The 16,492-nt window shown below is 42.5% G+C and overlaps 1 protein-coding gene across 1 annotated transcript in view; it reads right to left on the bottom strand.

The window, feature by feature from the left end:
* Positions 1 to 16,273, bottom strand: part of CPEB1 (cytoplasmic polyadenylation element binding protein 1) — a 171,714-nt gene extending 155,441 nt beyond the window's left edge. Inside the window, exon 1 of the mRNA XM_006885137.1 lies at positions 16,117 to 16,273. Within this exon, the coding sequence (XP_006885199.1) occupies positions 16,117 to 16,131 (15 nt within the window). The 5' untranslated portion in view covers positions 16,132 to 16,273. The remainder of the gene's footprint in view (positions 1 to 16,116) is intronic.
* Between the last annotated feature and the right edge of the window lie 219 nt (positions 16,274 to 16,492).

Here is a 16,492-nt window from a genome sequence, read left to right as displayed (position 1 = left end):
TAACAACCTCAGTCTCTTCTCTATCCATCATGGTGCTGCCAACTGGCCCAGCGCTGAGAAGCTTTGTCTTCTTAATGTTGAGCTTCAATCCAAATCGAAGACTACAGCCCTTAACCTTCTTCTGCAGCAAGTGCTTCAGGCTCTCCTCAGTTTCAGCAAGCAAGGTTGTGTCATCTGCAAGGAATAGGTGGTTGATGAGCTCTCCTCCAATCCTGATGCCACATTCCTCCTGATACAGCTCAGCCTCCTGAATAATCTATTCAGCATATAGATGGAAAAGGTATGGAGACACGATGCACCTCTGACACACTCCCTTTCTGATTCTGAACCATGCAATGATTTCCTACTCTGTTCTGAGGACTGCTTCCCGCTCCAAGTATAGGTTTCACATAATCAAGTGTTCTGGTATTTTCCTTTTCCTCAAGGTTAGACACAATTACAATTTGTTGTGATCCACACAAATGCCTCTGTATAGTCAATGAAACACACACAGACATTCCTTGGTACTCTACATTCTTCCAAGATCCATCTGACAATGGTGATAACATCTCTAGTGCCATAACCTTTTCTAAAACCAGCTTGTATTTCTGGTAGTTGTCTGTCAATATACTGTTCTAGTTATTTCTGAATTATCTTCAGCAGGATTTTGCTTGTATGTGATATTAGTAATATTATTTGATAACTTCCACAATCTATCGGGTCACCTTTTTTTGGAATGGGAGTAAATATGGATCTCTTTCAGTTAGTTGGCCTGGTAGTTGTCATCTGGAGTTCTTGGTACAACCTGGTGAGCAGGTTCAGGGCAGTGTCTGTTTGCTGAAATATGTCAATTGGTATTCATCATTTCTTGAGGTTTTATTTTTTGCCAAGTTCATCAGTGTCTATACTGCTAAATGTGCACACTGATTCTAAGGTCCGGAAGGCCTGTACTCAGCAACACCCAGCACATCATCTGCTCCATTTGTAGGTACTCAAGATACCTACCTACATTAACCAGAATGATTAAATTCCTCTCAAAGATAATTTTATCACTACCTCCATAAAAGGTAGTTGATTCTTTTAAGCTTTTAGTCAAAGTCAATGATTTAACTCATCAATTCTACCACTTCTCACTTACCAAGGTTCTAAGCCACTCAAAGCTATTCTAAGATTTAGAATTTATCACATACAATTTTGTATGTACAATAGAAGAACCATAAAAAAATATAATTTGGTGCTTGGGACCTAAAGATTAAGTTCAGTGAAATATTAAGAGGTTTTTGCCAATCAGATCTAGTAAAGGTTGAGAAGGGAATTCTGAGTCAAAAGAACATGTACACAGACCAGAAGAGATGTGTAACAGTTTTAAGTAACCTTAAGCAAAATATTGCTAGAATTCTGGTACAAGAGTCTATGACTCAACAATCATACCCCTGGGTTCTATATACAGGTGAGTGTGCACAGGACTACAAAAGGGAGCAGTGGTGGTTTAGGGGTAGAATTCCCACCTTCTACTTGGGCATAAAAAACAACACGCAAGAATTGATAGAATACCAATTGACATATTTCAACAAACAGATGCTTCCCTGGACATTCTCACCAGGTTGTGCCAAAAAATCTGGCAGACAATCACCTGTCCAATGGCTGGAAGAGATCCATATTTATTCCCATTTTAAGAAAAAAAAAAGGTGATCCAGCAGAATATGGAAATTACAGAATGACATCACTAATATCACACACAAGCAAAATCCTGAAAATTATCTAAAAATGACTGGAACAATGACAGACAGAACTACCAGAAATACACACTGGGTTTAGAAGAGGCTTTGGTACTAGGCACATCACTGTCAATGTCAGATAGATCTTAGCTGAAAGCAGAGAATTCCAAAGGAATATCTATTTGTGTTTCATTGACAACGCAAAGGCATTTGATCATGCATAGAACACACAAAAATTATGGCTAACCTTAAGAATGGGAATCCCAGAACACCTGATTGTGCTCATGTGAAACCTATACTTGGGACCAGGAGGCAGTCATCAGAACAGAGCAAGGAAACACTGCATTGTTCAAAATCAGAAAAGGAGTACATCTAGGATGTGTCCTGTCTCCATTATCTTTTCAATCTGTATGCAGAACAGATCATTCAGGAGGCTGGGCTTTATGAGGAAGAATGTGGCATCAGGATTGGAGGAAGGCTCATCAACAACCAGTGTTATGCAAATGATACACCTCACTAGCTGAAACTGAGGACGGCCTGACACATTTACTGCAGAGGGTCAAGAACTATAGTTTGCAATATAGACTGAAGCTCAACATCAAGAAGATGAAGATTCTCATCACTGCACCCACTGGCAGCATCATGACAAGATGGAGAAGAGATTGAGACTGAAAATTTTAGCTTGCTCAGTTTCACAATCAACACTCTTGGCATAGTCAGGAAATCAAAAGACTAACTGCATTAGGGAAATGTGCCATCAGGGACCTTTCCAGAGTAAAGAGCAACAATGCCAGTCTCAACACTTAAGGTACGCCTGATCTAGGTCATGGTCTTTGCAATTATTTGCTATGTATCAGAAAGCTGAACAATGACCAAGGATGACGGAAGACAAATTGATGCTTTTAAGTTGTGTTGCTGGAGAAGAGTATGAACAGGTCTGTTCTGGAGAGGGTAAAACCAAGCTGCTCCTTGGAGGCAAGGATTTTGAGACCCTGTTTCAAGAAGAGCCCAGACGAGATGGACTGATAAAATAACTGGGATAATAAGGGTAAATGTGTCAAGACAGTGAGATTGGCTAAGGATAGAGCAGGATTCAGAGCTACTGTGTGTAGGGTCACGATGAGTCATAGTTGACTTGACAGCGCATAACAACAACTTGGGTGTGGTGGTAAGGGTTTATTGTTCAAAAGGCTTTCTTAGCCACCAACTTTGACTTCGTTACATGGCTGAGCATGTAAAGTTGTCATGATCATGGGATTGGTCCATTTTTCCCATTCTACCAAGTTAAACTACCAAATTAAACTGAGCAGATTTATCAGTGGGAATCTCACTACCAGCAAGGAAGAGAAGCTGGGAGCAAAGCACACATTCTTTGGGGCCAAGATTCCTGGATCTGTCAGACTAGAATCTACACAGCAGCAGCACTGTCAGAAAACCAGAGACCCACGTGAAAGAGCTGATGTAGAACTGTGGCCTCACAGAACTAGTGCTGAGGTCTTCATTCAAGCTTTCTGGGTAACTGAGGAAAGACACCTTAATTGGCAGGACTAAGGGAACTTTGTAATACTGACCTAAGCTATGAAGCTAAAGGTCAAAAGGACTATTACAAGCACACTTGAGAAGCTCTGTACTTTGATGACAACTTGAATTTTAACTTGTTAACTTCCCAAATAAACAACCCTGAGTTTGGTTCTACAAGATCTGTGTGGCCATTTCAGTAAAATTTGGATGCAGATGAGCAGTGAAATTGGTGTTGGAATTAGCAGAGGCAAGTGCAGGAGCAAGAGCGACCATGTCTAGCCCTACATGAACTGAGTTTGTATTGTTGTGTTGATTGAGGCAGGTCTCCTTTGTAGCGTTATCAGAGTTCAGAGTCAATCATTCCCTGCTGCCTACACTCTTTTTTTACACTGGAAGACCAAGGTTCCATTCTCAGTAAATATACCTCAGTGCAGCCAGCACCAGCTGTCAGTGGAAACCTGCATGTTGCTATAATGCTGAACAGGTTTCAGTGGAGATGTCATACTTCACACTGGCTAGAGGAAAAGGCTAGTGAAAAAAATCAGCCAATAAAACCTCTACAGTCCACAATGATCCTATCTACTGTTCATGAGGCCACTAGCAGTTGGGGCCAACTCAACGGCAGCTAACGAAACAACTATAAAAAAGGTATTTTAAACATTTTGTTCTTAATTGCAACAATCTGCAGGGGAAAAAATGTCCTTGTGTAAGGAGTTCCAAAGACCTCCTTCCAGGTTCAATGATTCATAGCATTCAACATACATTTATGCACCCTGCTAGGACTTTATTAAAGATAAAGGACACAGAGCAAAATAAGCAAAGAGAAAAGGTACAAAGGGTGAAGACTGAGGGAAATCAGATGCAGGCTTCCTAGAATCCCCTCCCAGTGGAACCAAACACACACTTAACTCTCTAACAACAAACTGACAGCACAGGTAAAATGTCATCAAGTAGGGAAGGCTTGTTAAGAGATGGAGGACCTAAGATTTTTTTTTTTTAATAGTGACTGATCACAAAGGCAGCCTCTGGTTGATAAGAACCAAATCCCCACTCTGGAATGAAAGTCCACGTGCAGCATAAACCATTCTTTGATGAGAGCCCTCCCAAATTCCAAGTTCCCAGGTACCAGGAAAGTGTCAATCTTATAAGCAGCTTTTAACACAGGGTTGCCGCAAAACTCTTTTCTGAGTACTCATAAGAGAATGGATTAAAGTGTGCCTTAATAATACATGCACTGTGGCACTAATATCATACAGCAATAAGTTCAAGAATAAGTAATTAATTAATGACAAGAGAAGTCAGATTAGTGGTTAACTGGCAGTATAGTAAACAGCATGAAAGAACCTTAGAAAGAACTAGAAATGTTCTGTTATCTTGATCTAGGTGGTAGTTACTGAAGCACACATAAATATTGTGGTATAGTGTGTTTACTGTTCAAAATGACTCTCCTAGGCCAGTCTTAGCCTTTAGCCACATAGCTGAGTGAGAACATGCAAGTAGGAACAACACACTAATAACGAAGGAACTAGCCAGTTTTACCATCCTACCAAGTTTTAATGGGAAACTCACTACCAGCAAGAAAGAAGCAGCAAACAGCAGCAGAGCACATATCTTTTGGGGTTAGAGATTTTGCAGGACAGAGACAGACATAGAACAAGACTAAGACAGCAGCAATGGAAACCAGAAACCAAAGTAAGCCAGAACTGATGGCGGACTGCCACTCCAGAGAACTAGAACCAGAGGTGAGGACCTTTGCCCAAGCTTGCTGGAGAACTACAGGGCAAACATAGTAACTGGCAGGACTAAGAGAGCTTTAATAACACTGACCTAAAGCCGTGAGGCTGAAGGGCAAAAGGACTGTGAGCAAGCTTGAGAAGCCATCATAACTGAAGAATTTTATCTCGCTTCCAACCTGAACTGTAGCTTAACTTCCCTTAAAAAAACTCCCAAATCCCAAGTACGGCTTAAGTACGGCTTTTTGTGTCCTGTGTGGCCACCGAAATGGACTAGCAGACCCAAAAGGAGAGCCCTGGGAGGAACGACTGGTGTTAGAAATGAAAGAAGTAGATGTGGGAGTGTGCTGTCCTCATGCTGCTTGTATTCTTTTACATGTAGAATTGATCAAAATAAACGCTCAATTAGTGCTGTTTATAGTATGTATGTTACCCTCCACCACACTGGCACTAGAGCATGAAAGGTTTTATATTCCAGTAGTAAAGAGCCTGGTCTTTATTCTATGGCAGCAGTTCTTGAAGTGAGTTCTGAGGTCCTGGAGTCAAGTCCCTTTCAGGAATTTACAATGTGAAAACTAATTTCAAAATTTATCTTTTCAAAACAACTATACCATCTCACCCCAGTCAGAATAGCAAAATTTAATAGAACCCTTATTCACTGTTGGTGGAAGTGTAAAATGGTGCAACCACGGTGGAAGGCAATGAATGGCACTTCATCAAAAAGTTGCAAATAGAGATAGCATTTGACCCAACAATTCCACTACTGGGAATATACCCCAAAGAGACCATAACTGACATCCAAACAGATATATGCATACCCATGTTTATCCTGGCTTTGTTCACAATAGCAAAGAGTTGGACACAACCCAAGCGCCCATCAACAAATGAATGGATAGAGAAGCTGTGGTATATTCACACAATGGAATACTGAAAAACAAGGAACTCATGCAATATTATTCAAAATGGGTGACTCTGGAGGACATTATGTATCTCAGTTATAAAAGGACAAATACTGCATGGTGCCACTGTTGTAAAACAGGGTTGGGGGAGACTGAGAAAGATGGGTTCAATAATGTATGCTGCATTGAAACAGATGAGGGAGAAAACTGTTTAAAAGGGATACATGATTAGGTAGTTTTGTCATGACAGGAGTCCAGAGTGAAGGCTGCATAATGGAGTGGACCTGGGGGGAGGGATTGTAAAACAATGAAAGAATTTTTCTTTTACTTTTTCAAGAGAGTAGTGTACTTGGGGGGGAAGGTTGGGAAGGGAGAAAAGTGCAATAATGAACGAATGAAAATCCAAAGTCTGCAAATTTTCATTGAAATTAATAAGTTAAAAATAAATTTTAATAACCTTTTCTCTATTAATGATACTCCTTTTTCTCTACTAATGATACTTTCACAAATGATACAAAAGCAAAAATAGAGGGTGAAACTGTAGGTGTCTTAGCAAAAATCAGATAATACCATTAAGATGTAGTAGTTATTATATTCTTCATGCCACACATTCCAAGAAAAATTACATTTTTCTTATTAATATCGTAATTAATCAAAAGGTAAAAGTAATTTTATTAATCCTTTAGTCTGTATCTTTAGCACTGTGTAGGAAGGAAGCATGGAGCACTTCTGCAGCTTGTTGATGATGATTATAATGTGTGCCAACCCAAAGCTGACTCTCCAGTGAGTTTTCAGAGGAAGTAAAATTGCAAGGGAGGAGGCTGCCCATCCTTCTCCAAGGAGTAGATAGTGGATTCAAACAGTATGCTTTCAGGATTGCAGCACAGCTTCTTAACACTAGGCTACCAGATCTTCCTTCTGTGGCATGTAGAAATACAATAATTATCTTACAGAAAAGCACTTATGTGATTATTTGATTGCAAGCAGAATTAAACTCTTCATAAAATACCATTTTCCCTTGAAAGAACTGGCAAACTGCAGTTAATAACTATGTATTTGGTAGTCATTTTCTTAAAAACAAAGTAAATTCTTTCCATGTCTTCTGCCCACTTTGTAATTGTGTTATCAGTCTTTTTATTGTGGAGACCTGGTAGGATTCTGTAAACTTTTAAGACCCTTGTCTAAAATGCCAGGGGTTTTTTTCCACTCTGCTGGAAAGTTTTTGATGCACACAGGGATTTAATCTTTAAAAGGTCCCATTCATCAATTTTATCCTCTCTAGATTGTGCAGTTCTGGCTGTAATTCGCAGTCTCTTTATACCACAGAGTAGGCCATCTAAGCTTGATCCCAGTTTGTCTCTGATGAACTTTATGGTTTTTTATTTAGTTCTATGTCTCTGATCCACCTTGAGTTGATTTTTTTGTATGGAGTGAGATGTGGATCCTGTTTCAGCTTTCTCCAGGTAGCGGTCCAGTTTTGCCAGCAGCATTTGTTAAAGAGAATGAACCTGTTTTTTCTAGCAGTCCAGTATATTCAATACTCTTCCAGCATCACAGCTCAAAGGCATCAATTCGCCTATCATCATTAATCATTGTTCAGCTCTCGATGCATAGCAAGTAACTGCAAAGACCATGGACTGGATAGGGCCCACCTTAGTCTCCAGACTGACACTGTGGCTCCTTAGTACTCTGGAGTGGTAACTGGGAGGAGACTTTGTGGAGCCAAGCAAACTGAAGCTGTTAACAAACTCAATCTCTTCACCATCTACCTTGGTGCTGCCAATTGGCCCTGTGGTGAGAATCTTTGTTTTCTTGATGTTGCGCTTCAATCCATAATGAAGGCTACAGTCCTTCAGGTTCTCCTCAGCTTCAGCAAGCAGGGTTGTTTCATCTGCACAACACAGATTGTTGATGAGTCTTCCTCCAATCCTGATGCCACATTCCTCGTCATAGAACCCAGCTTCCTGGATGATCTGTTCTGCATATAGACTGAAAAAGCATGGAGACAGGATACATCCCTGACATACACCCCTCCCAATTTTGACCATGCAGTGTTTCCTTTCTCTGTTCTGATGAGTGCCTCCTAGTCCAAGTATGGGTTTTGCACAAGCACAATCAAGTGTTCTGGGGATCCCATTCTTCTCAAAGTTAGCCCAAGTTTATTGTGATGCGCACAAATGCCTTTGGATAGTTAATGAAATACAAATAGACATTCCTTTGGTACTATGTGCTTTGAGCTAAAATCCATCTAACATTAGCTACAGGCCTAAATTTGAGAGGACCAATTTGAGAGGTAAGGTAAGCTTGACTTAACCTGTACTTAACTAAAACATAATGAACAATTTTACTTTTTCATGTCAATGATTCAGCATCCGTGATACAGCTGACATCTGTCTCTCTTTTGACCCCACAGCACGTTCTTTCAGAATCAAAGCCTCCTTTCAAAACTACTCTCTCTCGATTCAGCAATCACACTATTAGGTATACACCCCCCAAAAAATAAAGGTCTCAGAACAGATACATGTATACCCACATTCAATGAAGCACTGATGGATGCAAACTAAGAACCCCATCAACAGACTGTTGGCTAGAGAAACTATGGTACATATATATACACTGGAGTATTATGCAACACTAAAGAATGAGAAAGTATTTAAAAAACACTGTACAACATAGATGGGTGAATACAGAGAAAATTAAGAGTGATGTGAGTCAATCACAGGTAGACCACTATGGTATAAGGCCACTATTATAAACTAAGCAAAGGTTTGCAAAGAGAGTAATTTTTGATGGTTAACAGGGATGGGAAGAGGGAAAAAAAAAGTAAAAATTCATGAACATGCATAATAACAATTGTATGAAACACAGTATGAATGTAAAATAGTGTCAAGCACAATGTATACTGAATCTGTACACAGAATTTTTAAAAAATCAACAGATTTAGTGAAAAGGCAAAATACAATAAGGTGTTGAAAATTCTAATTACATAATCAATGTTACAAAATAAAATGTGTGAATGATTTAATGAAAACCCAGAGACATTTGTAAACTCTCACTAAAAAAATAAAAGTAGTGAAAAAAAATTTTTTACCCAAATTATAATTCTTGGCATGGAAATATTCCGTAAATCAAGTAAGAACAGAATTACTTGTGCTTACTTATGACTGTATCGTGATCACACAGATCTTCACAATTTCTTGCTATGCATCAGAGAGCTGGAGAGTGACTAACAATGAAAGAAGAAAAATCAAGGCCTTTGAGTTGTGCTGGAGAAGAGTCTTGAACATATATCATAGACTGCCATGAAAACCAAGTTTCTCTTTGGAGGCTAGGATTTTGAAGCTCTGTCTCACATATTTTTTGGGCTCTTAAGGGTAGAGGGACAGTGCAGAGGAGGAAGACCCTGGATGAGAGGGATTAGATAACAGTACCTGGGCAGTAGGGGTAGGTATACTGGAGTCAGACAGGCTCAGGTCAAGGTAGAATTCAGAGCTGGGTTGCTATGAGTCACAAGTGACTCAATGGCACACAAAACCAACATGAAACAAACTATAAACTGTTCGCTATGGATTTTTAAGTAGTAAACACTTGTTTACCTTGCTTACTGGGTACTCTATGTTTCTTACTGGAGCTAGAGGAGGAACAATTAGGATCACAGAAATGTCCTATCATTTTGAAAATCAAGAGGGCTCAAAGAGAAATAAATGTGTATTACTTACCATCCTTCTGTACTAAGGTTTCTAATGTTCAAAACTAACACTCAAAAACATAGTTTCTGTCCCCAAGAGGGCCCAACAGCTTTGGGGGGAAGGGAATAAATCAGACTAATTGGATGAAGAGGATTGAATTACACTAGCCCCAGGAGAAAAGGAAAAGTTCCATTTTATTTAAGACCTGCTTGGTTTAATATCTCTCAGACAGATTCAATCAGTACTATAGATCTTGAGAACAGTCAAGGCTGAAGAACTCAGCTTAATGACCAAGACTAAAACTTGGTCATAAATAGAAGTGATCCCATAAGAAGATACCAACAGAATGAACCTTTTTCATTCAAGGGGAAAAGAAAGCATACAAGTGCCAAAACAAAAAAGATGATAAAAAAAAAAATCATAATAACCAACCAAAACCAACTTAAATCATCGTCTTAGGCAGCAGGTGAAAATTTTAAAATGAGATCAGAGACCAATACACAGGTGAATGAATTCTAGAAATAGTAACTCCACTAATAGGTAGGTTCCAGTTGGGATTCTATCATTCACGTAACTTTAAGTAATTCCTTTTCATTTTAAATTTCATTTCCTTGGCCATGAAAGAAGGCATTCAGACATAATCTAGATTGTCAACTCAAATTTCATCTGGGAGCAGTGTTGGATAAACAAAGTGAACATGGTCTTACTCCAGTTTACTTACTAATCTTAAGTGACCAATTTCATATTTTTCCACATCAAAAATTCTGCTTCCAGGTATGTCTAGGCTTTCTCCCAAAAAAGTTTATTTTCAAATTCACAATCCCTGACAGGGCAGTGTCCAACAATGGGCTTACCTGTGTTTACAACTCTGTAGTGAACGATTTCCTATGTTTCTCTCATTTTCGTTCACAAAGAGAGGAGGTGGCTTAGGGGTAAGGAATAGTGTTGCACTCAAAGGCAGGTGGTTTGAATCCACCAGGTGCTTTGAGGGCAATCTCATCTCATACAATTTACAGCTTCTGAAAATTCACTGAAGGATCAGCTATGATGTAGTTCTGATTAGATGGCATATGACAAGAATACAGGTTAGTAACAAACTCGCTTCATCTGCGTACCAAGTACTCTACCCCTGCTTTCGAGATGTTTCTAAAACGTCAAAACTATTTCAAGATTACAGTTTAAAAAAAAAATTCTCAAAGGAAAGAGACTCAAGAGGCAGATGGTGGTACCAATGGCAAAATCCTGGAGCACAAAGCCAGAATGAACCATGCGCAGGTGTTAAGTGGAAGAGATTAAGCGTCCTATCAAAAGACAAACCCCCCACCTCCCCTTCATAGTAATTGCTCTTCAACAGAAATGAGCTATTCCAACATCTTTATGAAAGAAGACTACAGTTAGTGATGGTAAAAGTCTGGATGGTGCTTATATGAACATATAATGTTGGCCAAGAACAAAGATAACTAGTTGTTAGACTATTAAATTGCTACCAGAAACAACAATTACATACAACTGTGACCCATTTTTATCATACAAATCAATCTTTAGATCAGCCCTCTGGGGATTCTCCAATTACCTTAGGGAACACATCAAAAAAAAAAAAAAAATCAACACAAATGTGTTATGCCACTGTAATTTAAGGGCTGCTCCAAACAAATATGGTAAGGAAGAATTCAAAGGCCTAAATGTTCTAAACTTCAACATTTTCATTAGCTCATTTACTCAAAGATTCCAACAACGCCCATTATATTTAACTACACTCACATCATATTTTGGGGTAAAACAATCCTTAATCTGAGTCTTTTTTAAATCTCAGTGACAACACTAGAAATTATATCTACAATGTGAATTTAACACTGTGAAATTTGGATACAGATTCTTTATGAAAAGTAATTTTACTATGATAAAAATGAAATTAATATTGTACATTATGTACATATACTTGCTATTTTATTTTTTTGCAAGGTTGTCTTTTTTCTAGTTGGAACCAGTTCTTAATTTTTACTTACTGCTGGTTTTCTTATAAAGTCTGTAAACATTGTTACTCACACTATCTTTATTCACACTGTATTTCATATAAATCACTCCCATTCATTATAAAATTTATAAATTTATAGTATTAATCAACACTCAATCTCAACTTTGTAAGCCAATTTTGAAATAATCCCTTTCTGGAGGTCCTTGTCTCATGTACTTTGAGCATGTTATCAGGAAGGACCAGTCCCTAGAGAAAGACAACATGTTTGGGAGACGATGAGAAAAAACAGGAAGACCTTAAACCCTAAACCTGACTGGCAAAGGGGCTATAACAATAGGCTTTATCACTTGTGAGGATGATACAGGGATATCAATACTGTACATAAATATGGTAAATCAGAGTAAATTCAATGGGACCTAACAAAAACATCTCAAACAAAAACTTCAGTATTTGGAATCTGATTTTTACACATTATTACTGGCTAAAGCCAATTTAACCGAAAACGGGCTACAACAGCAAGGAAGCACAGACCACGTTTCCACAGCTGCAATGCAGGGGGCAGAAGAGGTGCCTAACTAACCACAAGCTTCAATAAACATTTAAAGAGTGCTGCCAGGGCTGTTTGCTTTCATTCAAACTACAGATAGAAGTAAATTTCATCTGCCTATGCAGCCTGCTTCACACCATAGTCTAGGGCTAACTCCCTTCCAAACTTTACTCTCCTCAGTGGCTTTGTGACATGTTCTCAGTACAGTTCAGATATTCCCTAGATAAAGCATATTTGTGGGACAGGATGGATTAACATCTTTTCTTTCACAGTAGAGAAAATAACATACTATTTGATCCTACTATTCTTTTCGTGTCCCCACCACTAGCTAGCTGCTTAAGACAATAACATAAAGTCAAGTTTAGTGTGTATTCCTGACAAACTTTAGGCTGTAAAAACAAATATATTAATTTATCCTGAAAACTAAAATTTAGTTGAGCCTAAAATCAATGAGTGAGAAGTTTTCAGAAATACCTAGCATATAAACACCACAAAATCAGCAGAAAAATACTGTAGTCATTTCTTCACTCTCCCACCAAAAAATAAATAAATAAATAATCCATAAGCATTAAGATTCTTGGTGGATAGAGATTTTGAGAAATTAACTGGGGTTAAGTAGATTTTAAAGTTTTCATCCTCTCAAAAACTTTCAAGACTAGATGTAAGAAAGCTATCTAGTAGCTTATAGTTAAAAGATGAAAATCTCTTCGGGAAAGGTTCTAAATATGCTTTTGCTGATTTAAATTCCTTCAGATGAAAACAGACATAAGTAGATACACATCTTTCACACCTACTAGAATGGCTATGTACATTTCTGAGATTCTGAGTTTTGCCCAGAATGAAACTCCAGCTCATTAGACCCGGAAGGGGGACACTCCCCACCTTACACACACAGTGGGAGTTTATTTTAGATTTTACTACATAGTGCTAAAACCCTTACTAACTCTTCCTGGAAAGCTACAAAGGTTTATCAACTGGAATTTTGGCTTAGAGAAAAAAGGTGACAATAAATTCCATTCTCATTTTTAAAGGTCTTAAAACAACTGTATAATTTCACACATGCCTTCTTTCAGAAGAAAAATGTAACTAAAATATTTACGGTCTTGAAAAGGAAGGCCTTTTGTGCAGAGGGTTGGCAGGGTCACCCCCACAGTGGGAGGAGCCTGTTTTCTCTAGACCTCTGGCTCTCAGGATCTGCTAACTGCTCTGACATACATCATGGAATGATAGACACAGCAAATTCCTCCTGCCATCAAACGCAGCACTAATACTCAGAAGACAGACTGATATTGACTTCCAACAGTAACCTAAGAATCCCTTCAGCTCAGTTAAGCTTTATTTTGCCAATTAATATGACCACTCAGATCACTAAAGTACAACATATACTGCTGCCTTTAGACCCCCTCAGACATACCAGAACAGATATAAATACATTTAAGGTGGGCCGTGGCACCATAAAGACCTAGGTTGACACCCCAGTTTCATCATTTGCCTTCTAACTTGATTTTTAAGCCTGGTTCCTGATCTAATACAGATTTCTTAAGACAGAGACCACACACTGGCCAACAAGGTGAATCTAAATTCAAAAGCACCTTATTTTTGGTCCATAAGTAACTAGGCCTTTTAAATTACCACATTTAAAAGTGAGAGGAGGTGAGCTGGAGGGTTACTCAAAACTGCCAGCTTTACTAGGGGAAAAGTCAAACATCCATCAACCCTGGGCCTACATTCTGCATGACACCAACCACACTCGCCACAAGTGAGCTATACCCTTTAAGCCCACTAGGCAAGACTTTTCCTCCCTTCACTTATTACGTTACCTTAGGTCTCTGCAGGGATTAGAGTTTGCAACTGTTTTAAGTTTTAAAAACAGTTAAGTTGGCGTTCAGTGAAAATGCTTTTATGTTAACAAGCTTGGTGTTAAATATTAAGGCTTACTACTTTTATAAATGGTCCTCCAGGAAGGGAGAAGATCAGGAGCTACCTCTCCATGAGGTGTCCATTTCAAACCACCGCCGCTGTCCTGCTGGCTCACCCACATGCAGCAGCGCTCGAAGCCTCCCACAGCCTGAGCTGCACAAGCTGGCACGTCTTCCCTTCCACACATGGTGGGTAATACAAGTATTTTTATAGCGCATTAAAACGGTTAATTTCCTTACAGAGTGCTCAACCTTCAAAGGCCACATCGGACAACCTGAGTACTCACTGCTGGGGCACTCAAATTTAAATTAAATCACAATGATAACGATAATTATAATAAAGAAAAACCCACCAAATTTTACAGCAGCGCGATCTGGGGACAAAGTCCACAGACCCAAACAAGTCCAGTAAGACAACAACAACAAAAATCAGCGGCGGCGGGCCCCCAACACTGTCCTTTTCTTTTTTTTTAATAATTTTTATGAGCATTTACAGAGATTTTGGATTTCCCAACACTGTCCTTTTAAGGGCCCCTAAAGCTGCTCTTCTACCTTCCACTAAGAACCAACCACTCCGACCACCCCGGTTGGGTTGTGTTTTTAACCTGCAATGGTGCCGCAGGACCAAAGGAAACCTAAGCCTATGGGTGCAAACAACCCTCCACAGGCCCCCTTCCAGCTGGCGGGCATCACAGCGTCCTCAGAGGGGCACCCATGGGACCTGCCCCCATGCCAGCCAGCCGCAGCCACTGAGTGAGGACAGAGGCGAGGGAGGACCGAGGAGAGAAGCGCTCGCACCCCGCGGCCTTTCAGGGTCTTCGCGTCGGCCTTTTTCTCACAAGAGGAAATCCTAACTGGGAGCCATGTGCAAAGGCGCGAGGCCTGCGAGGGCCCAGCCACGCTACCACCGCGGCCGCGCGGGGCTGCGTCCGGCGCCCCCCACCCCGGAGTCCCGCAGTTCGACGGCACAAAGTCAGGCTGCCTTCTGAGGGTCCCTCTGGACCGCCCCTGTGTGCTCTGACCCGACCCACAGACAACTTCCCGCGAGGACAAAGGCCTGGAAAATGTCGCCCAACGAGACGCTCAAACTCAGTAACTCCTGGGGGGGAGGGGACGCCTCCTACCCAGCCGGCTGTCCTGCGGACGCTGCTGGCCGCCAGAGCTAAGGTGGTCCCACCACCCTTCCCACCCCATGTTGTACAAGATGGGGCGCCCAGGCCTGTCCAGGGCTGGGGAGAGAATGACCTGAGAGGGCCGAACCGCGGAGGCCATATGCAGTCGTCTAGCCATGACCTCAGGCGCTCGCAAAGCAAACGCTGGCGCGGCCTAGAGGCTCAACCACGTCTATGCACCTCCGCGGCCTGCACCCACGACCCACCTCAGGGCCTCCGCCCGGACACCTGCACCTCCTCTTGGGTGCGAAGCCCGCTCGCACATGCCTGGTCACCCACCCCGGGCCCCTACCTCGTCGTCCCAGTCCCAGAACTCCCAATCGAACGTGTGAAGCCAGGTGACGCCCGCCCACCCGTAACCCCAGGCAGGAGAAGGACGCGCGAGGCGAGCACGAGGGGCCCAATCACTCCGCCTTAAAGGAGCCGCACCCGCTGCCGTCGTGGCGTTCTCCTCGGGACGCGACCCTCAGACCAGCTGAGTCCCGCCCCACCTAGGCCCAGCCGCCAGCCCAGGCCTCGCTAACTAGCAGGGGGCGCTGCTTGGCGCCTAAGCACTCAGAGCCCGTGGCTTCGGCTCTCACGTGCGACGGCCGCAAAAGATGGACGTGTTCCGAGCCCCAGAGCTCCCTAAATCCGGTGAGCTTCCGTCTGGACATACACCCGAGGCCACAGCGCAGCTTGGAAGCCCCACTGGTCGCCCCCGGAGGGCCGCGGCGCCTTTAAGCCCAAAGGCCCTGAGTCACGAGGAGGCTCCCTGCCCCCCCCTTGCCACACACCCCTCCACGAGGCCCCACGCCCGCGGGCACGTGACCCCGCGCCCCGCCCGGGACTCGCACGCACCGGAGGCGAAGGGGAGTGGGTGGTTCGGCTGCGCCGGCCGAGACTGCGCGCGGACCGTTAGCAGCGGCGGCCTGGACCGCGGCCCCGCCCAACCCCGCCCAGGCGGACTGCAGGCAGCGCTTACCAGCGGGAACGCCATGAGCCCGGCGTGGCCCGGTAGGACGGGCCGGCCGGCGGGCTGGCACGGCGAGGGGCACGCAAACACGTGGACACTGTTTTTGCAGGCAGACGCACGCAGCTCTGCACCCTGGGCCGCTTATAAAAGCCCTGCGAGCCGCTCCCTCCACCCCAAGCCATATGCGAAGCACCTGTGTCGCCCCGCCCGGGCCCTCGCCCCCGCCCGCCGCCCCGCCCCTCCAGCGTGCAGGGCTGAGGGCTCAGCCGCCCACCGGGGCTGGACGCGGCCGCTGGGCGGTCAGTGCACGATATCCGCAACCGCCCTGGGTTACAGCCACCCCCGCCCCCAGCCCGCCGGGGGAGACCCAAGCCCGAGCGTGTCA

The sequence above is a fragment of the Elephantulus edwardii genome, unplaced genomic scaffold, assembly GCF_000299155.1.
Source record: "Elephantulus edwardii isolate Elephantulus edwardi_28Jun2011 unplaced genomic scaffold, EleEdw1.0 scaffold00041, whole genome shotgun sequence".
NCBI lineage: Eukaryota > Metazoa > Chordata > Mammalia > Macroscelidea > Macroscelididae > Elephantulus > Elephantulus edwardii.
Note: the sequence above shows the minus strand (reverse complement) of the source record. Positions and strands in the feature narration are given on the sequence as shown.